Source organism: Megalobrama amblycephala, linkage group LG7, assembly GCF_018812025.1.
Source record: "Megalobrama amblycephala isolate DHTTF-2021 linkage group LG7, ASM1881202v1, whole genome shotgun sequence".
Classification (NCBI taxonomy): Eukaryota; Metazoa; Chordata; class Actinopteri; order Cypriniformes; family Xenocyprididae; genus Megalobrama; species Megalobrama amblycephala.
In genome coordinates, this window is record NC_063050.1 from 29,823,221 (window position 1) to 29,851,188 (window position 27,968).

Genomic DNA, 27,968 nt, shown 5'->3' on the forward strand with positions numbered 1-27,968 from the left:
AAAATAAAAAACAGACCATGTGATATCGTCTTTGTCGATGGCTTGGTGACAATACAATTCAAGGACACCTCATTTGTAGGACAAAAACCCTTAGAGCAACAGATTTTTTTCAAAACCTAAGATTTGCTTTTGAAAACACTTTTTTGGAACGCAACCGACTAAATAGGCTATAAAAATATATATTTGATTGAGGATTATTTACATGACTTTATATAAATTTGAATGATGATTTTGTTTAACATTTAACATTTGATTTAATTAACATAGTCTATATTTTGAGCGAGCAGTACTATTGGATGATGGGTATCCTGAAGGGACCTCAGAGTATCGTGCCCCCTTGCGCAAATGGTGTGAGAGATCACCAATGGATGAGGCAGCGCTCTTTCGCGTGTCATGTTTTTGAAGAGCCACGCGTTTCACTCTAGGTTCCCCACTCGGCACGCACCAATGCAGATACGGACCGGATCGGACGCTGCTGGCGCCTGAACGTGTATCCATCTTCATTGCGCTCACGGTGCTTTTCTCCAGCTCGCCGGTATCATGCAGTCTTTAATATCCCCAGTCACCAAAGCAATACTGGTTGCACTGTTTATTTTTGCGATCCTGCTCATTTTGTACGTGATATTATGGTATATATGTCGAGATGTGGATTGTGATCACGGAATTTGATTGACATTATTGGATGCGTCTTTAAGGACATGCACCGGGTGTCCCAGCATTGGCACTGATCAACAAGGGAGCAAAGGGTGACTCTGGTAAGTGCCCTGTGACTAACACCTTTAACTCCAGGAATGAGATTTAGGAGTGGACAGCAGTGATTCGGTAGATATTATTTTAATATACGCTACAGACATAGACTGAGGTGTCCTTTTCCACTAACGTGTTGCGCTTCACTGGCTGTCGGTAACCACTGCAAAGACCTGCTTTCCTTCCACCTGTTAATGTGGACGCAACAATTCAACTAATTTCACATGTCCAATTTTTAGCTTTAAAACTAATCTGAAATCAGGGAGTCAAGAAGGAACCACATCATATTCAATCCATCGTTTAAATCGAATTCAGTTGACTTAGCTGCCATTTATGATAAAAGAACTTTTCTCAATTAGTAGTAAATATACAAAAGACTAGATCACCTTTCATGAATTCAGTTTTCTTTCCCAAATAGACAGAGACCAGATAGCCTACTGCTGCGCTGTGAGCGAAAAATACCAATAAAAGTTGGCACAGATATGATATCAAGGGCTCTCAATTGTTTTTAAGCATGACTGCCTTCTGCTTAGTGTATGTACAGTTTATAGCCTGTCTCTCATTTCGTCTGTCGTAGATTTCAGATACACTAAAGCAAATGTCTTACACCAGTTAATCGCACTGGAAGTTTATGGAATACTATGGCAAGCCTATTTAACATTTATTCCTTTAAATTAAATAGTATCTATTTTCGTTAATCTACTACAGTGGTTCCCAAACTGGGGTACACATACCCCTGGGGGTATGTAAGGGTGACAGAGGGGGTACGCGAACAAAATGCCGAATTTTGCCATTCATTTAATTCTTCCCTACCTTATAGGAATAGTTCACCCAAAAATGAAAATTTGATGTTTATCTGCTTACCCCCAGGGCATCCAAGATGTAGGTGACTTTGTTTCTTCAGTAGAACACAAATGATTTTTAACAACCGTTGCCGTCTGTCAGCCGTATAATGCGTGTCAATAGGAACTCCATATATAAGAGTCAAAAAAAAAAAAAAAAAAACACGCACAGACAAATCCAAATTAAACCCTGCGGCTTGTGACAACACATTGATGTCCTAAGACACGAAACTATCGGTTTGTGCGAGAAAAACCGGATGCTGAACGCAGTACATAGAACATAGTGGTGTTTTAGAGGTAAAAAATAATATAAATACTGTTAGTTTTCTCGCACAAACCGATCGTTTCATGTTTTAGGACATCAATGTGTCGTCATGAGCCGCAGGGTTTAATTAGGATTTGTCTGTGCATGTTTATTCTTATAGATGGAGTTCCTATTGACACGCATTATACGTCTAACAGACGGCAACGGTTGGAGTTAAAAATCATCATTTGTGTTCTACTGAAGAGACAAAGTCAACCAAAATCTTGGATGCCCTGGGGGTAAGCAGATAAACATCAAATTTTCACTTTTGGGTGAACTATCCCTTTAAAATAACATTAAAACCAATCATGTATTTTCTAACAGACACAATGCCGTAACTACATGACATCCAATCAAAATACCACATCTTTTGCAGTCAAATCTGACAGCGTCCATTTCCACATAAGCAGCGCGCATATGGATGCATATAGGTTGCGTGCAGAGTCTGCTGCCTGAGCAAATCGTGCTACATTACTGCCGTTCTAAACAAATGTACCTGTAGATTTAGCACTTACTAGCATGAAGAACAAATAGCCTGGCACAAAAGGCGCATAAAGATCAATTTAGATTCAAACTCTTGATACAAAACATAGCCTACCTTTTGTGAGTTCTTGTCTTTAATGTTGATAATATTATACGGGCAAGAATGCAAATCCAAATATCCACACAGTTCAACAAAGGGTAAGCGATGTTCTTCACAGTATTGTCAGTATTTGCTAAAATCCGCGGCTTTGAACAAATCGTTTGTGAAAGTCATGATTCAATGATTCATTCATAAATACAGCCACTTGCTTCGTTGAATGAATGACTTGATGTCTCACGCATTAAGACAGTAACTTACCGCCATCTACTGGTGGTTTTAGTATTTAAAATAATCACTTTTCACGTTTTTAGCATTGAAAATTTCTCTAATAATCACTATAGAGCTATCTAGTCAAATAGTCATTACATAGCCTATTCTTTACATGATAGCTTATTCCATAAAATAATAGCAACATGTCTATTGTTAGTGGCAACAAATTGTGTTCTTGTATATATGGTTTATGAGGACACAAATGTGTATAATAACATGGGTATTACAACGTAAACATGGTTTACGAGAACACATCCTGTGTCCTCGTAAACCAAATGGCTTAAAAAAACATACTAAACAGTGTTTTTTTTTTTTTTTTTAATTCAAAAAATGCAGACTTTCAAAACACAGATTTCCTGTGATAGGTTTAGGGGTAGGGGTAGTGTAGGGCGATAAAATGTACACTTTGTACAGTATAAAAACCATTACGTCTATGGAGAGTCCCCGTAAGCCATATATTTACAAGTGTGTGTGTGTGTGTGTGTGTTTGTGAACTATTCCCAGAATACAATGAATTTCTGTAGTTGCTGCTATCTATTCCAGTTTAACAAGTAACTACTCATTTTTTTCTAGTAGCCTACCTATAACCTATAGGCCTAACTATCTCTATAGTCACTTGTATCTATTTCAGCTATACCTACTAGAGATTTATTTACTGGAACTTATTTATGAGACACTGCCCATTAAAATAGACTATTTGGTTTTACAAAATAAATGTTAAATCGGCTTGCCATATAAACCTGTGGTACGCCTGTTGTGCGCTTGGGATGCGAGAGCGTTTGAAATTTGGTTCCTTCATCCGTTCGTTATGCAGAGATTCAATGCTACAGCTTCAGGTGTCTTTATATTTAATCGTTTTTAGTCACAAATGTATAACTTATAAGCAGCGTGCATATTTCTTCAATTTCTGCTTTAATGCGTTATCTTTTCCACTGCTTAGAGTATATAGATTTATCTATTTCTTCTTTTGTAAACCGGCTACAATTTCACACCACGAGCATAGTGACTCACCGATTAAATACTCCACTCTGAACGTGAGAAGAATCTCAAGTGTCAGCACAGTCACCATAGCGCATCATGAGCGCGTCCAACTGCCAAATTGCCCTCGAACCGAGGCCACCTACTGCAAGTGAGCTTGAGAAAGAACCGCTAGACCCAGTTCAATGGCACTGAGGTGAACTCAAAGAGTCGCCTACATTTCCTATCTGAAGGACAAATAGAGGGCAGATTAGTTGCAGTTAACCCAGATTTCATTGTTTTTGTTGTAGATGTCTCAAGACGTTGAAGCTGTTCAGCTGAATATAAAGTCATTAGACTGGAATAAAAAATAAGAATAGTAAAAATAATGTAAGAGATGTATTTAGGTGATGTGTGATAAATGTGTGCAAGAGACAGACAATAGATTTGAAGAAGTCATTTACACTGACATTCACAATTCATTACAAAATGACATTTATATCTCAACACTGACTGTACATACCCATTAGTGCCCATTGCTGCTGTCATGCCATATCACACAGTATAAATATATATGGAAAACAGAAAAATAAAACATATAATAATAAATTTAGCAGTTTAAAGCTGAGATGTGATCTTAAATAAATAAGTCATAATTGATACATTAGTAATGTAAGCAAAAATAAAGCATGGTCCTATTTTGTTGTCCCCAGTATAATTCAAAATATGGGTTATAGGGATAGTTCACCCAAAAAATAAAACTCTGTCATCATTTACTCACTCTAATATTGTTCCAAACCCATACGATTTAATTTTAGGTTAATCTTCGAAACAAGAAAGAAAAAAGAGAGAAACCTGCGACCAAAACTTAAACTTAAAAGATCCAGAAAGGTCAAAAAGGTGTTGGAAATCAAATCCACATGAATGAATGAATGGTTTATTAAGTCTTGTGAAGAGAGATGATAGCTTTACATGACGAACAAATTTCATTTATATGATTTTATGACTGTACATATAAACACACATACATAGAGCAAATCACAGTAAACATAAACTCAGATGTGCTCATTTCAGTTTTCATGTTTACCATGTTTAATATGTATGTGTGTCGATATTCGTTTACATAAAAGTAAATCATATTTAAAGCGATTGTATCTCTTCACAAGACTTGGATTAAACTGCTCGATTCATGCAGATTACGTATATAATGACCTTTTTGGAGCTTCTAAATTTTGGTTACTTGGACTTTCAATGGAGGGACAGAAACCTCTCAGATTTCATTTAAAATATCTTCATTTGTATTTCAAAGATGAACAAAGATCTAGCGAAGGTAAATGATGAGAGCATTTCCATTTTTGTGTGAATTATCCCTCTAAGCTCACTCATGCTCTGAATGCCAACTATACTCCATGTGTGCATATGTAACAAATTACACAACTGTTCTTGGAACAGTGGAACTGGAGAGAAAGAGAAAATAAGAAGAGGTGGAGTGAGAGATGGGGGAGGGTTGGAGCTCCCAGGTTAAAAGTGCTGTTGTCCTGAATGCATTCTGACAAGGAGTCAGTAGATACAAATAAACTCTGAAGGGAGAAATACAACAGCTGTTTTGCTATACAGCATCCAGAGTAAGTGGAAAAGAAGGAGAGAGAGATTGAGTTTATGCGCGAGTGGATGTTTGTCTGGAGGCTTAGCACTTCTGGAAAGAAACGACTGTGAGTAGGGATTCAGGTCAGTGTTAGAACATGCTCAGGGGGAAGCACCCTCCCTGGTCCTGAAAGGATAACGCAACATGTCTGCTGAAAGAGATGAAGACAAGGAGAGAGAGACAAGATAGGAGATCCTCGGGTCACACTGACATTATTAGAAGTTTTCACTTTTGATCAGTATTGATTTAAAGGGTTAGTTCACCCAAAAATGAAAATAATGTCATTTATTACTCACCCTCATGCCGTTCCACACCCGTAAGACCTTCGTTCATCTTCGGAACACAAATTAAGATATTTTTGTTGAAATCCGATGGCTCAGTGAAGCCTCCATAGGCAGCAATGACATTTCCTCTCTCAAGATCCATTAATGTACTAAAAACATATTTAAATCGGTCCATGTGAGTACAGTGGTTCAATATTAATATTATAAAGCGATGAGAATATTTTTGGTGTGCCAAAAAAACAAAATAAAGACTTATTTAGTGATGGCCGATTTCAAAACAAATCATGATTCGGATCGCATGTCAAACCGCCAAACAGCTGAAATCAGGTGACTTTGGCACTCCGAACTATTGATTCGATACACTGATTCATAATGCTCCGAAGCTTCCTGAAGCAGTGTTTTGAAATCGGCCATCACTGTATAAGTCATTATTTTGGTTTTTTTTGCCGCACCAAAATATTCTCATAGCTTTATAATATTAATATTGAACCACTGTACTCACATGAACTGAGTTAAATATGTTTTTAACCCTTTATGGATCTTGAGAGAGGAAATGTCATTGCTCCCTATGCAGGCCTCACAGAGCCATCGGATTTCAACAAAAATATCTCAATTTGTGTTCCGAAGATTAACAAAGGTCTTACGGGTGTGGAACGACATGAGGGTGAGTAATAAATTACATTATTTTCATTTTTGGGTGAACTAACCCTAACCAGCGAGGACAAATCTTCAGTGCTGGTGTTGAAAAATGTCATTTTGTCACTCCTCAGCATGTCCTGTGTTGTCCCATGTCCATCTGACCCATGTCCAGCATTTTTTTTTTTTTTTTTTTTACGGAATATTCATACATTATAAAAATTCAGTAACAGGTCAATGCTTAAATTATAAACAAAAATACTCAAAGAAAGTATTCGCTGGTGCTCAGTTTCCATAATTTGAGACATCCAGACACTTTTTCTCAGACAAAATCCCTTCTTATAAGGCTTGAGAGCACTTCCAGTAGAAAATGTCTGTTTACATAGTACTAGTCAAACATCAAGGATTCTCCACAACCTGCTGTCACTGCACCAAAGCTGAGCCCCAGGTTTGTGTTCCTGTCTCCTGAGGCGTTTTCATGGCACACATTCACCTTGTATGACAGTAGGCTACATAAATGCCTGTTTGCTCCCAACAGGAAAAACCTGCATGTGCTGAGAATTTATAGAGTGAAATGGAGATTCTTCATTTCATCATACAGTAAATGCCAAAAAAAAAGAAACAGAAATTAAATAAATAAATAAATAATGTGTACGGTCTATTAGTAAATAGTTTGCAGTCAAAATGATGTAGGGCTTTTGATGAATTGGTTGGTCAGTCTACATGTCTACATATGGGGCCCAGAAGTCTGAGACCACTAGCGGAAATGCTTCAAATTTTTTTTTTCTATTACATTTTCATGACAAATTATACGATTCACATAACATTTTCAGTGAAAAGTTCAATCGAACAATTCACATGAATTTCATAATGTTTTAGGATTATTGTGTCCTCCTTCTGCTGTAATGACAGCAGAACTTAAGCTGGTTAGCTGGCAACTCCACAAGTAAAACCTGATGATCCATGTTATCCAGCAAGATTTGAAAATGTTCCAAAACCAAATGTTGTATAATTTGATGGAAGCAAGAACATCTGACAATTTCTTTTTTTTTCTTTTCTTTTCTTTTCTTTTCTTTTCTTTTCTTTTCTTTTCTTTTCTTTTCTTTTCTTTAAACACACACACACACACACACACACACACACACACACACACAGGTTTGTTTTGCTATCTTAGTGAGGACATTCCATAGGCGTAATGGTTTTTATACTGTACAAACTGTACATTCTATCCCTCTACACTACCCCTACTCCTAAACCTACCCATCACAGAAAACTCTCTGCATTTTTACATTTTTAATAAAACATTGTTTAGTATGTTTTTAAAGCTATTTTAAATATGAGGACTCATGAAATGTCCTCATATTTCATGTTTACATCATAATACCAGTGTAATACCCATGTCATTATACTAGTTTGTGTCCTCATAAATCACAAAAACAAGAACACACACACACACACACACACACACACACAATTTTGTTAGGTACACCTTGCTAGTAGTGGGTTGGACCCAATCTTGCCTCCAGAACTGCCTTAAAGGTGCCCTAGAATCAAAAATTGAATTTACCCTGGCATAGTTGAATAACAAGAGTTCAGTACATGGAAAAGACATACACTGAGTTTCAAACTCCATTGCTTCCTCCTTCTTATGTAAATCTCATTTGTTTAAAAGACCTCCGAAAAACAGGCGAATCTCAACATAACAGTTACGTAACAGTCGGGATCATTAATATGTACGCCCACAATATTTGCATATGTCAGCTCATGTTCAAGGCATTAGACAAGGGCAGCCAGTATTAATGTCTGGAGCTGTGCACAGCTGAATCATCAGACTAGGTAAGCAAGCAAGAACAATAGCGAAAAATGGCAGATGGAGAGATAATAACTGACATGATCCATGATAACATGATATTTTTAATGATATTTGTAAATTGTCTTTCTAAATGTTTCGTTAGCATGTTGCTAATGTACTGTTAAATGTGGTTAAAGTTACCATCGTTTCTTACTGTATTCACGGAGACAAGAGCCGTCGTTATTTTCATTTTTAAATACTTGCAGTCTGTATAATGCACAAACACAACTTCATTCTTTATAAATCTCTCCAACAGTGTGTAATGTTAGCTTTAGCCACGGAGCACTATCAAACTCATTCAGAATCAAATGTAAACATCCAAAGAAATACTATACTCACATGATCCGACGCATGTATGCAGTATGCATGACGAACATCTTGTAAAGATCCATTTGAGGGTTATATTAGCTGTGTGAACTTTGTAAATGCACTGTATTATCGTCGAGAGCTCGGGGGGACAGGGAGCGCACGATTTAAAGGGGGCCACGCACTGAATCGGTGCATAGTTAATGGTGCCCCAAAATAGGCAGTTAAAAAAATTAATTAAAAAAAATTGTATTTTTATTTTGAGCTGAAACTTCACAGACACATTCAGGGGACACCTTAGACTTATATTACATCTTGTAAAAACTGGTTCTAGGGCACCATTAATTCTTTGTGGCATAGATTCAACAAGGTGCTGGAAACATTCCTCAGAGATTTTGGTCCATATTGACATGATAGCATCCCACAGTTGCTGCACATTTCTCAGCTGCACATCCATAATGGGAATCTCCTGTTCCACCACATCCCAAATATGCTCTATTGGATTGAGATCTGGTGACTGTGGAGGCCATTTGAGTATACTGAACTCACTGTCATGTTCAAGAAACCAGTTTGAGATGATTTGAGCTTTGTGACACGGCACATTATCCTGCTGGAAGTAACCATTAGAAGATGTGTACACTGTGGTTATAAAGGGATAGACATGGTCAGCATTAGTATGCTGTGGTGTTTAAACTAAGCTCAATTGGTACTAAGAGGCAGAAGTGTGCCAAGAAAATATCCCCCACTACACCACCACCACCAGCCTGAATCGCTGATACAAGGCAGGATGGATCCATGCTTTCATCTTGTTTACGTCAGATTCTGACCCTACCATCTGAATGTCACTGCAGAAATCGAGGCAGTGCTTTTTCAATCTTCTATTGTTCAATTTTGGTGAGCCCATGTGAATTGTAGCCTCAGTTTCCTGTTCTTAGCTGACAGAAGTGGCACCCGGTGTGATCTTCTGCTGCTGTAGCCCATCTGCTTCAAGGTTTGACGTGTTGTGCTTTCAGAGATGCTCTTCCTGACATCTCAATTGTAATGAGTGCTTATTTAAGTTACTGTTGCCTTTCTACCATCTCAAACCAGTATGGCCATTCTCCTCTGACATCAACAAGACATTTTCGCCCACAGAACTGCCACTCACTGGAAATTTTCTATTTTTCAGATCATTCTCTGTAAACCCTAGAGATGGTTGTGCGTGAAAATCTCCCTAGATCAGCAGTTTCTGAAATACTCAGACCAGCCCGTCTGGCACCATCAACCATGACACATTCAAAGACAGTAATTCACCTTTCTTCCCCATTATGATGCTCAGCTTGAACTTCAGCAGATTGTCTTTTGCTGGTGCTTTGCAAATTTCTGCTGGAACTATTGCGCCGCCATTGCGTCAAATAATGTAGATTTTAATATTAAGTCTGGCCCATTGTTCGCCATAGCCTAGCGGTGATAAAAAAGAGAAAAGGTTGATCTAAACATAATGCTCTAAATAGATGTCTTGACCGCTGTGCCTTGTCTGCTTTTTCAGTTTCTTGCGCCGTGTTTATAAAGTTATATGTTAAAGGGTTAGTTCACCCAAAAATGAAAATAATGTCATTAATTACTCACCCTCATGTCGTCCCACACCCGTAAGACCTTCGTTAATCTTCGGAACACAAATTAAGATATTTTTGATTAAATCCGATGGCTCAGTGAGGCCTGCATTCACAGCAATGACATTTCCTCTCTCAAGATCCATAAAGGTGCTAAAAACATATTTAAATCAGTTCAAGTGAGTTCAGTGGTTCTACCTTAATATTATAAAGCAATGAGAATATTTTTGTGCGCCAAAAAAAACCAAAATACCGACTTTTTAACAATATCTAGTGATGGCCAATTTCAAAACACTGCTTCATGAAGCTTCGGAGTGTTACGAATCAAATCCGTGGATCGGAGCGCCAAAGTCACGTGATTTCAGCAGTTTGCCGGTTTGATACATGATCCGAATCACTGATTCGACTCAAAAGATTCATAACGCTCTGAAGCAGTGTTCTGAAATCGCCCATCACTAGATGTTGTTAAAAAGTTTTTTGTTTGTTTTTTGGCACACAAAAAAAATTCTCGTCGCTTTATAATATTAAGATAGAACCACTGAACTCACTTGAACTGATTTAAATATGTTTTTAGTACCTTTATGGATCTTGGGAGAGGAAGTACCATTGCTGTGAATGCAGGCCTCACTGAGCCATTGGATTTAATCAAAAATATCTTAATTTGTGTTCCGAAGATGAACGGAGGTCTTACGGGTGTATTTTCATTTTTGGGCGAACTAACCCTTTAAACACGTCTTAACACCCTGCTCTTTTCCCATTGTTTTTTCCCTTTAAAAAAAAAAAAAAAAAAAAAAAAAACATTAGCTCACTGCAGTTTTAAATCCCTCATTATCATTATGGGACTGTATAAATATAGACATCCATAAAATAAAAAAATATCTGGTCAATTAAATTCAACAATTATTTCATCTTTTTTTCTCTCATTAAATTTAATTACAGGCCACAACTATCTGCATTATATTGGCCAGCTCTCTAGTTATTAGGTCTGCACTGGCTAGTAAAAAAAACTCTTTTTATTCAAGGTATATCTTGATTGAACAGGACTATTTAAATGTCTTAAATGATTATTCAAACCAAACTTTCAAATTCTTATCGTGCTATGTCTTTCTGATCCTCACTAGCTGCGTTTCTTTTTTTCTGTAATTCTCCCCCTCCTTTTTCTTTCCTGGCAGTGGTTAATCCCTGTAGTAAATCGGAATCCAGACTCTATTGGGTTTCTACAGTGATTGTCGTATACAGCGGAACTATCGTAAGAACAGCTGATCCGTTCCTACTGTACTTCAGCACGGAGCGTAAATACTGAGACACTCGCTGTCATCTTCAAACATGTGGTGGTTTTTGCCCTGTATCCTCGGCTTCATCCGACTCTACTTAGACGGCGTCAAAGTTCTCCTATACCAGCTTTTCAACAGATCGTTCACCCTGCCAGGTCAGACGTTTTTATCGTTACGGATTTGTAGTGCTCTAACGGGTAGTTATTTTATGTGTCTTAACAGCTGTCACACATTTATTCAGCAGTTGTATGCTGTCATGTGTAGTTTTGTAATGATATATGGGAACTGCACTTAAAGGGACAGTTCGCCCAAAAACAAATTTTCATGTTAGGGTTAGGTTAAACCAGTATGATTTTCTGTTTTCCAATAAAAAACAAAATGAGTTGTACGACAGAATGACAGCAACAGTATTACTATTCACTAGTTGTATGGAAGAAAAGGCGTAATGAATGTGGATGGTGACTGAGACTGTTATTCTGTCTAAAACAATGAAGATTGCACGTTTTTTATGTTGTTGAGTGGACTACTTTAACTTTTTCTTATACTTTATACTACTGAGACTGTTTGTATATGGCTGCTAACTTGCGTTTAATCTGTTGCTTAAACCTCTCATTTGGTATAATACACATAAACTACTGTAACCTTTGACCTATTTATTTTAAAGCACACACACACACACACATACACACATACACACATATATATATATATATATATATATATATATATATAGGACATCGTAATACCTTTCATTAAATGTGATTACGTAATAAGGCTCATTAGTTAATGTTCATTTAAATAGAAATGTAATGTATTTTTTTTTAAAGAACTTCTTAAAAGAAAATCTTACCTACGGACCCCCAGTGTCTCATTGGTCTCTCGCTTAAACTCTGGCTTTATAGTGTACATACTTATGCCTGTTTTATAAAAAATACAAATTATGTATTATTTAATTTATGGTGGATTCCAGGTCATTAGAGTGCTGCCAGATATTTAATGATGGCTTTTCATCATTATCACAAAGTAATCACAAGTTTCTATTTAAGATTGCATGGTTGTAATTTTAGACAGCTCTTTACTTAAAATTAAATCACCGTTAAAGGGCAACCATGTCCCTGTGCAAAGCACAAGGATTAGAACCAAATCCTTCCTCACAATGGTCTTTTGATTCAGAAATATTTAAAGCTTTTGAAGCCCACAGAATTAGCTACAAAAAAGAAAAGAAAAGGATGATTAAGGAATGCAGATTTTTAAGACTTGTTTGCTTTCTTTGACTATGTTGTGTGATGGCAATAAAATATAAACCTTACAGTTAAAGGGATAGTTCACCCCAAAAATGAAAATTTGATGTTAATCTGCTTACCCCCAGCGCATCCAAGATGTAGGTGACTTTTTTTCTTCAGTAGAACACAAATGATGATTTTTAACTGCAACCGTTGTGGTCTGTCAGTCAAATAATGGGAGTGAATGGGAACTCGAACAATAAGAGTCGAAAAACTTGCATAGACAAATCCACATTAAACCCTGCGGCTCGTGACGACACACTGATGTCCTAAGACACGAAACAATTGGTTTGTGCGAGAAACCAAACAGTATTTATACCATTTTTTACCTCTAATACACCACTATGTCCAACTGCGTTCAGCACTTGCTTAGTGAGGTCTGATCGCGCTCTGACAACGGCAGTGATGTCTCGTGCTTATACTTCAATGAGTGCTTAATATTACTTGATTTTATTTGATTTTTTTATTTGATTTTAACTGGACATTTTTAACATGGAAATGGTAACAAAAAGTAACAATACTGCATAATAATTTTGACTGATTGTCCAGTAAAACATCAGTATTGGACAAGTGGACTTGTTAATCATTATTAGTAAGTAGTGTTAATAAATAATGCTCATTAAGCAAAAGAGTGAAGGAATGGCACCATTAGTAGGCTTATCACAAAATCAGGTCATGCAGTTTCTACATGTAATGATCCCTGAGGCCACTGCACATCCAAGAACACTCACAGAGGGATTTACAAATATGTCCCAAACAAAGTTAGTCTGTGTACCTCCGCCCCCTCGTTTTTGAAATATTATGCATTAAAATGTTTTTCAAAATTTTCTTGCTTCCTGTCTTGCTCAGATTTGCCAAAGCAGAATGGAAAGGTTGCCATAGTTACAGGGGGAACCAGAGGAATGGGATTTGAGATTTCCAGACATCTGGTCAGCCTGGACATGCATGTGATCATTGGTATAGTATCATCTCACGCCTGATTTCAGATCAGATCAGTATTCCACTGGTGTCTTGACCGATCAGTTCATGTGGTTATGTAACCTTTTAATTGGTTTCCTGCTACTTGTGATACTTTTTAATATTGTCCATACCATGTACAGTGTTATTAGTATGACTGGTGCTGAAGAAGCTCCAACCCACCTTCTTCTTATTCCTTGTCTTCCTGTTTCAACAATTTTCTCTTCTTATTCCTCCTTGTCAGTCTGCATTATCAATAAGAGCTTTTTTTCCTGGAGTATAGTGACACATTAAAGGCAATAAGAAGGGCTTATGCAAGAGTACCTCTCCTCACATGTTCACTCAAATGCAGGACAGGGTTCTTCGGGTAGTGTATATGCAGTAACAGGACTTGACTTTGGCAGAAGTTTTTATATGTACCGGCTGTTTTGAAAATATTGATGAAAGCTCATTGTAAAACTGTTGCATAATTGCTCTGAGCTCCATGGTTGAAGCGTGAGCCTGAGGTAAATCTGTCCCTCTTTGTAGGTAAACTGAAAAACATGTGCAATGATGGTAAAAGTGATTGTCATTAGGGCAATGTCCTCAAAAGGTAGATTTCTGGACATCATCTACTCCTAAAGGATGCAAATATTAGTCACTTAACATACTATTATGGACCCTTTCAGTGCTAATATGTTGCCGTAGATAAGGTACATTTTCACACATTATTTTTCTGATGGTGTGCCATCTAACATCAATGTTATAATTTAATTTCTATGCAAAGTGAGTCTTTTTTTTTTAAATAACTTTTTGAACAATTTTGTTTAAAGGTGCATTCAGTATTTCTTCAGGTAACGTTAACGTCACTGTTCATCATTAGAAGGAAACTAATATTTTAACTAGCTGAATGGCTCTGGCCAAGCTGTGATACAAACGAAACGCTATTTGCTATTTTAAAAAAAGGGGAAAACCTGTTTGATATGTCACGCCCTGTCTTCCAGTTTCAGTTGAAATTCCGTCAACACATTGAATAATGCTGCGCGTTCCAAGGCACTTCAGTTGGCCTTTAAGTACCAATCCCACAATGCTGTTAGACACTGCACTGCCATCTAACGACGTGGATCAGCATAATCGTCTCTGACTTTTATGTAAATTAGACTGATACTAGCGAATTCTCCAACTGTCTCTGCTGGTAAAATTTCTGGTCTCTGCTGTTGTCTAATTTTCACATTTCACATCACGAAACAACACTACGCTACTAGTGTATCAACAAAGAGGGCAGCCAATGAGCGTCTTTCCGACATTTGTACCGTAGATCATGTAATTTCAACATGGCCAAATACATTTTCAAGGGGACAACTCTCATATAGAAAAGAGAAAAACATTCTTTTTACAAAATACACAATTTATTTCTTAGTATAAAACCTTTTTAAATTAGAACCAAACTACTGAATGCACCTTTAATTTTACCATGAGCAAATATAGGTGAATCAACTTAGAATACACATTTATTTTGAATTATTTATATAATATATATATATATATATATATATATATATATATATATATATATATATATATATATATATATATATTTTTTTTTTTTTTTTTTTTTTTTTTTTTACTGATTTGCTGAATTAAACTCTTCATGATGCAATGAGAACTTAATAATTGGTATATTTAACACCTGTCTTTTCTTTCTCTTCTTCAGCTGGGAATGAGGAAGAGGAGGGTCTGGCAGCAGTGAAGAAGATTCAGAAGCTGAATCGGGGAAAAGGTAAAATTCTGGCTAACCCTTTGATGCACAACATGGGTCAAAAATGACCCGGCTGAGTTTTTATTTTGTATATCTTTGCAAGAAATTAATTTCATCATTCAGTATTCCAGGAATTCCTCAATTAACTTGTTTTTGAGCATCACAAATCCTCATTTTCATTTTTTTTTCTTACTTTTTTAATAAAAATCATTTTTGTATCACTACCCTTCTAATGCGCAACATGGGTCCAAAATGACCCGTATTCATTTCCTATGTAATTTTAATAATGGTTGAGTGTTTCTTTGCTGAATCTTTAAAGAATGTATTTTATCATTCATTTATTCCAGGTATTCCTTAAATATCTTGTTTTTGATTGTAAAAAATAATTATGTTCATTTTTTCTTTCTTACTTTATAAACAAACACAGTTTTTGTTTGTCTACATCAATTTTACACACATGGGTCAAAAATGACCCGTATTCATTTCCTATGGAATTTCAGTCATGACTGAGTGTTTCTTCGCTGAATCTTTGAAAGAAATGTATTTTATCATTTATTTATTTCAGGTATTACTTAAATATCTTGTTTTTGATTTTCTACAAATAATTGTGTTTATTTTTTCTTTCTTACTTTATAAACAAACACAGTTTCTACATCAATTTTACACACAGGGGTCAAAAATGACCCATATAGAAATCTTTAATATTTGCAAATTTTTGCAAGTAGGAACATATTTACTGCAGATAACTGTTCATCTGCCACGCATTTCACATCTTAACAAGGCTACTTTTGTATATTTGATGGATGTAAGTCTTATTATATTTAATATATTAGGCTATATATTTCATAATTTTTAATTTTTTGTCATAAAACAATGCAATTGGTCACCCTTTATGTCTGTCAGCGTTCCTGAAAAGTAACAGTTTTGGACATATACAACATGGGTCTAAAGTGACCTGAATTAGTTATTTTCTATATTGCATATATTACAATAAATTAATTTCATCATTCATTATTCCATCTATTACTCAATAACCAAATCCTTATTTTAATTTTTCCTTTCTTTTTGAATGAATTGTTTTGAATGTGTGTGTCATTACCATTCTAAAGGCCAAAGTATACTTCACTTTTTATGCGTACATGAGGGTCAGCATACAGATTTTTGTAACTTTTTATAATTTCCGCCGGATTTCTGTAACTGTGTATGTGCAACCTGCACATACACATTTAAATTGCATTTGTGCGCAAAGTATACTTTCAGCTTTTTTTTTACAGTGATGTCATCATCCACCTCAGTTCTGTTGAGGACCAACCGCTAACACTCTAGATAAAGAAAATCAAAAGCACTGTTGATCGATACTTATTATATATATTCACTGTTGGACAGAAACCTTGTTCAAAACTGTTACTTTTCAGGAACACTGATAGATGTAAAAGGTGACCAGTAGCATAGGTTTATGACAAAAAATACAAATTATGAAATATAATATATAGCCTATTATATGAAATATAATATGACTTTCATCCATCAAATATACAAAAGCAGCCATGTTGAGAGGTGAAATGTGTGGTGGATGAATAGTTGTCTGCAGTAAATATGTTCCTACTTGCAAAAATTTGCAAAGGTTTCTATATGGGTCATTTTTGACCCATGTGTGTAAAATTGATGTAGAAATACAAACGCTGTGTTTGTTTATAAAAAAGAAGAAAGAAAAAATAAACACAATGATTTGTGAAAATCAAAATGAAGATATTTAAAGAATACCTGGAATACATAAATGATAAAATACATTTCTTTCAAAGATTCAGCGAAGCAACACTCAGTCATGACTGAAATACCATAGGAAATGAATACGGGTCATTTTTGACCCATTTGTGTAAAATTGATGTAGACAAACAAAAACTGTGTTTGTTTATAAAGTGAGAAAGAAAAAATTAACATAATGATTTTTGTCAATCAAAAACAAGATATTTAAGGAATACCTGGAATAAATGAACGATAAAATACATTTCTTTCAAAGATTCAGCGAAGAAACACTCAGTCATGACTGAAATACCATAGGAAATGAATACGGGTCATTTTTGACCCATGTGTGTAAAATTGATGTAGACAAACAAAAACTGTGTTTGTTTATAAAGTGAGAAAGAAAAAATGAACATAATGATTTTTGTCAATCAAAAACAAGATATTTAATGAATACCTGGAATAAATGAATGATAAAATACATTTCTTTCAAAGATTCAGTGAAGCAACACTCAGTCATGACTGAAATACCATAGGAAATGAATACGGGTCATTTTTGACCCATGTGTGTAAAATTGATGTAGACAAACAAAAACTGTGTTTGTTTATAAAGTGAGAAAGAAAAAATGAACATAATGATTTTTGTCAATCAAAAACAAGATATTTAAGGAATACCTGGAATAAATGAACGATAAAATACATTTCTTTCAAAGATTCAGCGAAGAAACACTCAGTCATGACTGAAATACCATAGGAAATGAATACGGGTCATTTTTGACCCATGTGTGTAAAATTGATGTAATCAAACAAAAACTGTGTTTGTTTATAAAGTGAGAAAGAAAAAATGAACATAATGATTTTTGTCAATCAAAAACAAGATATTTAATGAATACCTGGAATAAATGAATGATAAAATACATTTCTTTCAAAGATTCAGCGAAGAAACACTCAGTCATGACTGAAATACCATAGGAAATGAATACGGGTCATTTTTGACCCATGTGTGTAAAATTGATGTAGACAAACAAAAACTGTGTTTGTTTATAAAGTGAGAAAGAAAAAATGAACATAATGATTTTTGTCAATCAAAAACAAGATATTTAAGGAACACCTGGAATAAATGAATGATAAAATACATTTCTTTTAAAGATTCAGCAAAGAAACACTCAACCGTTATTGAAATTACATAGGAAATGAATACGGGTCATTTTTGACCCATGTTGCGCATTAGAAGGGATTTTCATAGCTTGCGCATCAAAGGGCTAAATGAAATGGTTTTGGAGGGCTTGGGGCTTTTAGCTGGTCTGCTTTGTAAGAAAGGCTTTGTGTATTCCTGAGCATCATCATGTCTACACCCTCTTCCATCGGTGATCCTGACTTTTACGTTTTCCTTGAGGTGATGATTTACTCCAGCATGACCTGATACCTCTTAACTTGCAGCTAAACGGGATCATTTTTCTTGCCATGTTTGGACTGGTGTGTTTACTGGAAGAATGTGTGAAAGCAAGCAGAAGAATACCAATAGAGAGATGTTTGATGATTGTGTTCGCTGAAGAACCATAACCTCATTGTAATGCAGATGGGATATGGAGAGCTGCAGTTTGGATGAAGGCACGCTCGCTTCCCTGCAGTATCCACCCCTCCCCCACGTGGATTTTTAACTGCTAGACGAGAACAGGCCCATCCGTTTTTACTCCTAGCCTTTATCATTGGGTTATTGAAGTTGAGAAATAATGCACTGAAGGAAAACTGTCCTTCTGCCCTCATATAGGGTCAGTTTGTCTGAAACCGTAACCTTAAATACCAGTTTTGAAATTGGCCTTTGGTTCAGAGGCAAAAAAAAAAAAAGCAATACTGCGAAGATGTCAGATGTGCTAACAAGAAATGAGTCTTTCAAAACAAGCAAAGGCTTGGCTGGAGGTCTGGTTGTGTTCATATGTGTGTGTGAGGCTTTGCGCTCAGCGTGATCTGTCACTGTACTTCTTTAAGTTGGTCTAATAATGACACATGATCGCTCTTTATACGTCTACAATCACCTAATGAGGGTTAAACATCACATCCAGTTAAACAGAGGAATTGATTTACGAAAACAAGATAGACTGAGCTGACAAAGATAAGACATGTAATTATAGTGGGCTCAGATTGCTGTGTGGGAACTTTAAAGCAGCCGTCTTATTTAAGATGTTTACTGCTGCTCAATTGGACAGTTTAAATTTTGCTGTGGCTGGGTTATTAAATGAATGCTGTGCCATGTGAATGTTGCTGGTATAAAAGCAGCTAGGGGGTCAAAGAGGTCACACTAGAAAATGTTTACTTCAATGTTTGTCTTTTGCGCCTGAATCACAGTAAAGATTGCATTAAAATTGCCAGGAATGTGTTGCTTCAACACAAGCATCATTATGATGACACATGCTCATGTCCATTAAGTTCTGAATTAAACTATAAGTAAATGTGAATTAAATTTATCTTAGGGTGCACAATTATTTGAAAAAGTAATCAAGATTACGATTATTGTTACTGCAATTAACAAATCATGAAAAGTATTGAATCTTTGTCACTATTAACGACAACAGGTCCTGTGTGTTTCACTTCTGTAACTGAAGATGTGTAAACCTGCAGCATTCGCTTCAAGTATTATTGTATTGCTTGCTACATATGCATTATCTATTAAAATTTAGAATAATAATTTTGTATTTCATGCTGCTAAGTGGACCAGTGTGAATTTAGGCACTGTGTAAAATGTCAATAAACTGACATAGGAACACAGTTCTTAGCTTGTTTTGATTATATTGCCTGTTTTGAAATGCAGTTGCCTTACACAAAAGTATTTTTATATAAATTTTTTATAATATATAAAAAATGTATCACCATTACAATATCAAAGAACATATTAAGGAGCCTTTTTTGAACCCCCATTGGACCATTGTTGCATTGACACTACATCTTACATTAGTTTATTTTAAATGTGTTTTTATAAATTGATCTGCGATTTAATTTTTTGTATATTTGTTGTTGCAAATTCTGCTCACCATGGTACAGTTTTCTAACTGCCTAACATGAGGTTTTGTCCAAATTGTGTGAGTGACTTGTGTTGGTTGTAGACGAATTAGTTAGATTTGGTTGAATATTATAAAAAAATGCCTAATGTTTTGCATAATATGCCAGATAAATTATTAAGAAATTAAAGGGTTAATTCACCCAAAAATTAAAATTTTTCATTAATTACTCACTCTCATGTCATTCCACGTCCGTAAGACCTTCGTTCATCTTCGGAACACAAATTAAGATATTTTTTGATGAAATCCGATGGCTCAGTGTGGCCTGCATTGACAGCAAGATAATTAACACTTTCAATGCCCATAAAGCTACTAAAGACATATTTAAAATAGTTCATGTGACTACAGTGATTCAACCTTAATGTTATGAAGCAACGAGAATACTTTTTGTGCGCCAAAAAACAAAATAACGACTTTATTCAACAATATCTAGTGATGGTCGATTTCAAAACACTGCTTCATGAAGCTTTAAAGCTTTACAAATCTTTTGTTTCGAATCAGTGGTTCGGAGCACGTATCAAACTGCCAAAGTCACATGATTTCAGTAAACGAGGCTTCGTTACGTCATAAGTGTTTCTAAATTTCAATGGTTCACCACTGGGGGGCGTGACTTTGGCAGTTTGATACACGCTCCAAACCACTGATTCGAAACAAAATATTTGTAAAGCTTCGTTTTACTTTTTTACTGTATTTTTGATCAAATAAATGTAGTCTTGGTGAGCATAAGATACTAATTTTCTTATCAACCACAAACCTTTGAACTGTACTATACTAGTCAAAGTGTTGTCAGGGCAAGCTAAAATCTCAAGTATTTGCCCAACTAGGACACCAGGGGAAAAAATGCTTACTGTGAAGCCCTAAATGTATTGAGTTTAGATGGCTTTAGTTGAATGTACCCAAGCTCAGTTGAACGGAACCACCCAAAATGGTACAGGCCAAGCTCATCACGGGGTCACCCTGACCCTTTACTCTGCAACTCCAAGATAATGTCGGTCTTAGACAGATAGTGCTGAGTGACTGATTCAGGGCAAAGCGCTGCTGGCAGACACACTCGTCCCACGCTGATCCGCTCTCCTCTCTCTTGCCCTGACAACACGAGGCAGACGTGCAGAGCTGAGCCGTGGCAGGCGGCAATACACCCTGTCAACACGTTATGGATTCAGTCACTCTGGATGGGCGGACAGTTATGTTCCCAAGGCTGTTTTCTACCCATCCTCCGCTTGTCTCTTTCTCTGCACAGCTGCCGCAGCTCTGGATCTTTGGTGTGATTTCTGAGTGACGAGGCCTTTGTAGCTCATCACAATGGTTTTCAGAATGTGACTGTGTGTCAGATGTTAGATGTGGTCATGGAGCCACAACGGCATGCACTTTCAGAGTTTACTGTAGTTGTCCGACCAATATGTGACATATATATTGTATGGCCATCGAATGTGTGTTTAAATGTCTCTTCCTCTGCTTTGTACAGATAGATTGCATCTAATTTTACATACTGTCTGTTTTAAAAAGTATGCAAGATTACGATTATACTGCAAAAAACAAACAAAACAAAAACCGATATGGTTATACCATTGTTATCTTTTGGCTTTTCTAATTGTATAAATATGTTAAGGAATGTGGTTCTTCTTATGAAATGCAGTGTTTTTCGCCAGACATAATGAGCCCAAAGTACCACTTTTGATTCATGTCTTTATAAAAACTTGATCCAGAATTCTTGAGGATCATCCAAGTACTTCTTAGCAAACATGAGGCAAGCTTTCGTGTTCTTCTTGGTGGGTCATCCTTGCTACTCTGCCAAGGATACTATTTTTGACTAGTGTCTTTCTGATGCCAGTCATGCTGAGCAATTTTTGGATGCTGCTCTGGTGTTCTTCGTGACTTACTGGACTGGCAACTATTTCACATGTTCTCCGTTTGGATGACTTTGCTCTGATTGTGGTTCATTGATCTGACTAGTGGTAGGAAATTTAATTCATCCCAGTGACTTGAGTCTTTTGAATCTGTTCGTCAAAATGTTACTTTCAGACTCACTAATTCAATTCTCATCACCTGATTCCAATAGATTATTGAATATTTCAGTATTATTACGGCAGTTAATTTATTGGTTAATTAAACATGTTTCAGCATCAATAAAACATCTTTTGCAACTCAACAAAGTAAATTTTGATGTAAATATACTATGCATTTCAAAAGTTTGGGGTCAGCAGGTTTTTATTTTCTTTTTAAAGTTAATAATTTTATTCAAGGATGCATTAAATTGATCAAAAGTGACAGTAAAGACTTGTGATGATACAAAAGATTTCTTTTTCAAATAAATTATGTACTTTTGAAATTTGAAATCCTGAAAAAAAGTATATCAACTTCTGCGAAAAACATTCAAAAGAACAGCATTTATTTGAAATAGAAATCTTTGTAACATTTATACTTGTATTTACTGTAAATTTTAATCAATTCAATGCATCCTTGCTTAATAAAAGCATTAATTAACGAAAAATCTTACTGACCTCAGACTTTTTGAATAGTAGTGTATGTAAACTGTTATAAAATAATTAATTCCTGTCCTTGATTCTGAGTGGTCAATAGCTGTGTTTTATTCATGATAAAACACAGCTATGACCGCTTCACCCGACGCCAACACCCTTAGCAACCACTCTTAGCAAAGTAAACTGTATGTTCTCAGTTGATATTGTTCATTGAAGCTTACTGTATTATGTAGAAGAGTATTGTGAGAAAGAGATCGAGTGAGCGAGTTTATTACCTGCGTTCAGATTTAGCATTTTCCTTCAGGTCAGTCCTATATTCATAATAAAAAATCTGTTTAAATGTCTGATGTATTATCTTGTCCTTTTAACAGTTAAGGGGTTTACCCATGACTGACAGCGCTAGTCAAAGCATTTGTCATTTGCGTCTTGTTCCCTGTTCACAACAATTCAGTCTTTTCAATGTAAAAGTCTTCGCTACTGACTGACACACACATAAAGACAGTCTTTGCCGCCATCCAATGCTGCAATAATGAATCTTCTGTTGCTGTTCACGGTCAGGGACTATTTTTTCCAGTGGAAGGAAGGCTTTAGTGAAAGTTTACTTCATGAAAGTTCCATTGATACATATTTTTGCCTTTAATATTTGTATTGTGTGGTAACTGTTTTATAAAAACAATAAGGTACTCGAGGCTAGTGCTGTATCATGAATAAGTAATGCCTAACAACGCCCTTCAGCCGTGACTTATTCACGATTCAGCACAGCCTCTCGTACTTTATTGCTTACTTAGAACGCAAAAGTAATAATTTACTACACAAAAAGGGGTCTGTGGTATCAAGATTTTATTATCAAGGTTTATGACTCTCATTGGTGGTGTAATGTCTCACTACATACTCAAACTGATCAGTTTACAATAAACTGCCTGTAAACCTGCATATAATTGTCAGTAGGACATGGTGAGAGTTTATTGTGGTACCTGTTGAAAGCCAGCTGGCAGCTGATGTGAACAGCAGACGTCTGCACAGCCAGAACCTGCACAGAACCTTCTGGAGCCTCACCAGTGGAGTCAGTGTTTAGTAAAATGTGTACTTGAGGGCTCATTGTAGGGATGATGGCACCCTACCGCCTGATGTAATTAGACAGACTCCCCAGCATATGGCCACAACACATACTGTGTGTCAGAGGTTCACAAAAGTTGTAAAACATTTTGTTATAGAGACAACGGCGCATATGCACCAAACAGGAGGTTCATAAATCTGTTAGGTTTCAAATACAGAGCAGTTGATAGTGTTTGTGCATATAACTGTGTTATCATCTGTTTTGCATGTTTATAATATAACAGTCATACATTTTTATTTTCTGCGTCTTCATTATAGTAGCAGTGTGAAATTGCAATTATGACATCAATGGAAGAAAAAAAAACAGCCCATTCCCTTTTCTCTGTCCTTTATTGATCTGCTCTGTCTCTTCCTGTCTTGATACGGAGAGATAAATCTTATCATCCCTTCTAAGATGTACTGTCCAATCTGCATCTTCCATCTACATTTTCAGAGACCTGTTGGAGACCAACCCGACTGACAAAACCCCGCGTCTCAGCCAGAGCTGTCACTTACCCAAGAGTTATTCTCTATCAGTCTTCCTCTCTCAGGAGCCCGTGTCTGATTTACTGGCAGCCTTTGAAGATGGAGAAGGGGGGAATGTCTTTGTTGGTACTTGAAAATGGCGGTATGCCAATCACCATGTCCTCCAGCTGGCACTGTACCTCTGGTGCCAAGACTACCTCATTACCACACTCTTTGGCACGTTCAAACTGAAAATGATAAGAGAAAAAGGAAATAAGGATGAGACGTGTATATTCCATGGCGGGCCGTATGCCCAGATTAACTCACCTCTTATAAAGCAGACCTGTTGGTCCGGTGCCATCAGGAAACAGCACTCAGGAGTTCTGCATGGGCTGTTGTGCTCATTACTGCAGCTCAGATTCTTAATCAGAACAGAACATCTGCAGGCATCCCTGTCCAGCAGCTCTCCGAGAGACATGCCAACGATCAATCATGCCAGGACAGACAGACCACGACTGAAGAGCTTTGAGAAAGTCTCGAATGAAAAGCACAGAGTGGAAATACATGGACAAAACTTGTCATCGTAGAGTTTCTAGAGGTTGTTATTTTGGGAGAATTGTTGGTTATGGTCTGTCTTCAGGTTCCGGCACAATATCGAAAATAGGGTGTTTTTACATTTAGTCCTCTTTTCAAGAACCAAACTAAGACTCCTTTAGATAGACATTCAATATTATATTAAATATGAGTATAATTAGAGCTGTTAAATTATTGATTGTATTGATGAGATTAAACATGTTTTAGATGTTTCAGCATGCAGCTGAGCAAAGTACATTTTCACTTAATAGTTCACTTAAACCTGTATAACTTTCCTTATTTTATGGATTAAGGATTTTTATTCCTTATTTAATCCTTTTTAACTGAGTACGGCATGGAAATGCAAACTACGTTTTTGAGTGACAACGTTCAGTTTGGAAGCAAAGATATGTGAATGGTATCAACTTTTGGAGATTTTGGATTCTAGGAAATGCGGACAACTCGTTTGTAGTGTATCTGGATGGTAGTTTCCTTTGAAACTTTTTAGAATCTTTTTTAAGAATCTTTTTCCTCAGATCCCATCATAGTGGTATGAAAGCTGGGAAGAACATTATTCTTCCAGTATGTACAATTGTTTTTAATCGCCCCACTTTATGTGAAACTTTAGCAGACACTGAAACACGGCTGACTGAGTGAAGATTGCTTATATTTGCATGTTGCTATTTCCCTGAAAACTTATTGCACAGAAGTATAAACCTATGCAAATCAAAGCCATCTATGCCTGGTTTTCTTCTTTCTAATGTGCATTCCCTACTCCACAAATGGCTGCACAGTATACCAGTGAACAATAATTTAGCTGTTATTCAGCAGGATTGTGAGGGCAGGGGGAGGAGGAGTTTCACTGTATGTCTAAAACATCACGCAGAACTAACTGACTCAGAAGCAGATGATCATGAAGATCTATGGGTCTGGTTACAACCCAGTTGTCTTCCCAGAGGGTTAAGTTGTATTGTTGTTGCTGTGCTGTACATTCTACCGCGTTCTTCGGCAGTGGCCCAACCTGATATGCTTACTACACAATACTTGGATCGCTGCCTTGGCAACATTAAATGCAACTACCAGCAAGCCGCAATTGTCATACTTGGAGACACAAAGTCTGAAACCATCTGTAGCAGACATAGATTGAAACAAGTAGTGTCTGGAGCAACAAGAAAGATTCAGTCTTTACCAATATTGCTCCCACGTATGAGTAACCTGAGCATTTGCCACCTGTTGGCTCATGTTGAATGTTGGTAAATCTTTTGTAGAAAACTTGCATCTGAGACAAATAGGCAATTGGGCCCTCCCATGAATACTACTAATTTTTCTCACATTTACGAGGGTACTGACCTTGAGGCTAAGGTTAGTGCCTATACTTCCACTATCAGGTCTACCTTGATACAAAACTGTTCCCTTAAAGAAAAGTTTCTATTACAAATAATGATAAGCCTTGGATGACTATACAAATTAAAGATCTGATAAAAGAGAGGCAGCATGCATTTTGCTCTGGTAATAAAATTTGCAATAGAAATCTAAAATCAATGAGTGCCAAAGAAATTAAGACTAAAAAGAAACAATACTACAAGAACAAAGTAGAATTATTGTGCTGTACTAACACAAAATAGTGGTTTGAGTCTTTGAAGGCATTAATGGGGATGGAAAGAGATGTGGTGTGAGTGTGATACCTTGGCTAAGCATATTGCTTCCGTGTGGGATCAAGTGATCCACACTTCTCCCTCTGAAGATGATGTTATTCAAAAGCTGTCAAATGGTAGAATACCTCCCCTGAGTACTGGGCAAGTTAAAGCTAGACTTTGCAAAATAAATGCAGCGAAGGCTGCTGGTCCTGACTGTATTTCTCCTTGGGTCTTAAAGACCTTTCTTGAAGAACTGGTAGGGTTATGTGATATATTTAACACATGCATTCAACATAATATTGTTGAATGCATGTGTTTTTTCAGATTAATTTCAGATTACCCCCAGATTTCATTAATCAGTTGTGTTTCAAAAGTGTATGAAGGAATCCTCAGAGATGCCATTCTGGAGGATACAGTCACTAAGATTGTGCCATCGCAATGGCTTTATGGCGAACAGATCAACTGACACTGCCCTGATTCAGATTCTGCAATACTGACATTAAGCACTTAATAAAGGGTTAGTTCACCCAAAAATTATGAAGCGATGAGAATACTATTTGTGTGCAAAAAACAAACAAAAATAATGACTTTATTCAACAATTTCTTCTCTTCCATGCCAGTCTCCTACGCAGTTGATGTAGTAAACAGTGCAGTGCTTCTGGGTTCATCTGGTATATATGTTTTTTTTTTTTTTATGTTTTGATGTAATTGTCAAAAGCAATAAGCTTGCGCAGTTTACTTATGAACACGCCCAGAGATGACAGAAAAACATACGGAGCAATAGCTTTCATTTCTGCTCTGAAAGCCACAAGATTGCACTGAACGCTATGAGTGCATGTTATAAATCAGAAATGGTGAGAGAACATTGTGCTTGCTACGTTTTTCCTTTTCAAACCAAACTTGGGTCTATAGCCGACAAAGTTTAAATCTCGTCTGACTAGCGCGCTTCTTATAATGTTTAAGTATTAGGCAGTAGGTGGAGAGTAGGCGGTCGTTTTTTTGGCTGTTTGGACACATTCAACCACATGATCGTCTACACTACAAAAGCAATCCGGTCAAATGCGTTTTCGACTATTCGACTACTAATAGGAAATGTACCTTTTCTTGTTTAAATAGTTTTAAACAATAGTTTTAATCCATGCCGAGATGGCGGACATCTCGGCATGGATGAAAGAACATCATCTACAGCTCAACCTGGCTAAGACTGAGCTTCTCGTCTTCCCTGCCATTCCGACTCTAAATCACGATTTCAGCATCCAGCTTGGCACATCCTCAATTACTCCATCAAATTCGGCCAGAAATCTTGGAGTAATCCTTGATGACCAACTGTCCTTCAAAGACCACATTGCAAAGACAGCTCGGTCATGTAGATTTGCATTATTCAACATCAGGAAAATCAGGCCCTTTCTAACAGAACATGCAACACAACTTCTCGTCCAGGCCCTGGTCATTTCTAGGCTTGATTACTGCAATGCTCTTCTGACTGGACTGCCATCATGCATTACCAAGCCTCTACAAATGATTCAGAACGCTGCAGCACGTCTCGTCTTTAACAAGCCCAAAAGAGCCCACGTCACGCCTCTCTTCATCTCTCTACACTGGCTACCACTTGCTGCTCGCATCAAATTCAAGGCGTTGACGCTTGCTTA

At 36.6% G+C, this 27,968-nt stretch overlaps 1 protein-coding gene across 3 annotated transcripts in view; it reads left to right on the top strand.

Moving 5' to 3' along the window:
• The first annotated feature begins 79 nt into the window (after positions 1–79).
• The window catches only part of dhrsx (dehydrogenase/reductase (SDR family) X-linked), a 59,183-nt gene continuing 31,294 nt past the window's right edge, over positions 80–27,968 (top strand). The window contains exons 1-4 of one of the 3 annotated variants that reach the window (XM_048196952.1): positions 80–755; positions 11,191–11,447; positions 13,425–13,532; positions 15,226–15,291. In XM_048196952.1, coding sequence (XP_048052909.1) covers positions 11,345–11,447; positions 13,425–13,532; positions 15,226–15,291 — 277 coding nt within the window. In that variant the 5' untranslated portion in view covers positions 80–755; positions 11,191–11,344. The remainder of the gene's footprint in view (positions 756–11,190; positions 11,448–13,424; positions 13,533–15,225; positions 15,292–27,968) is intronic. The other 2 variants (XM_048196951.1, XM_048196953.1) reach the window with 2 other exon arrangements.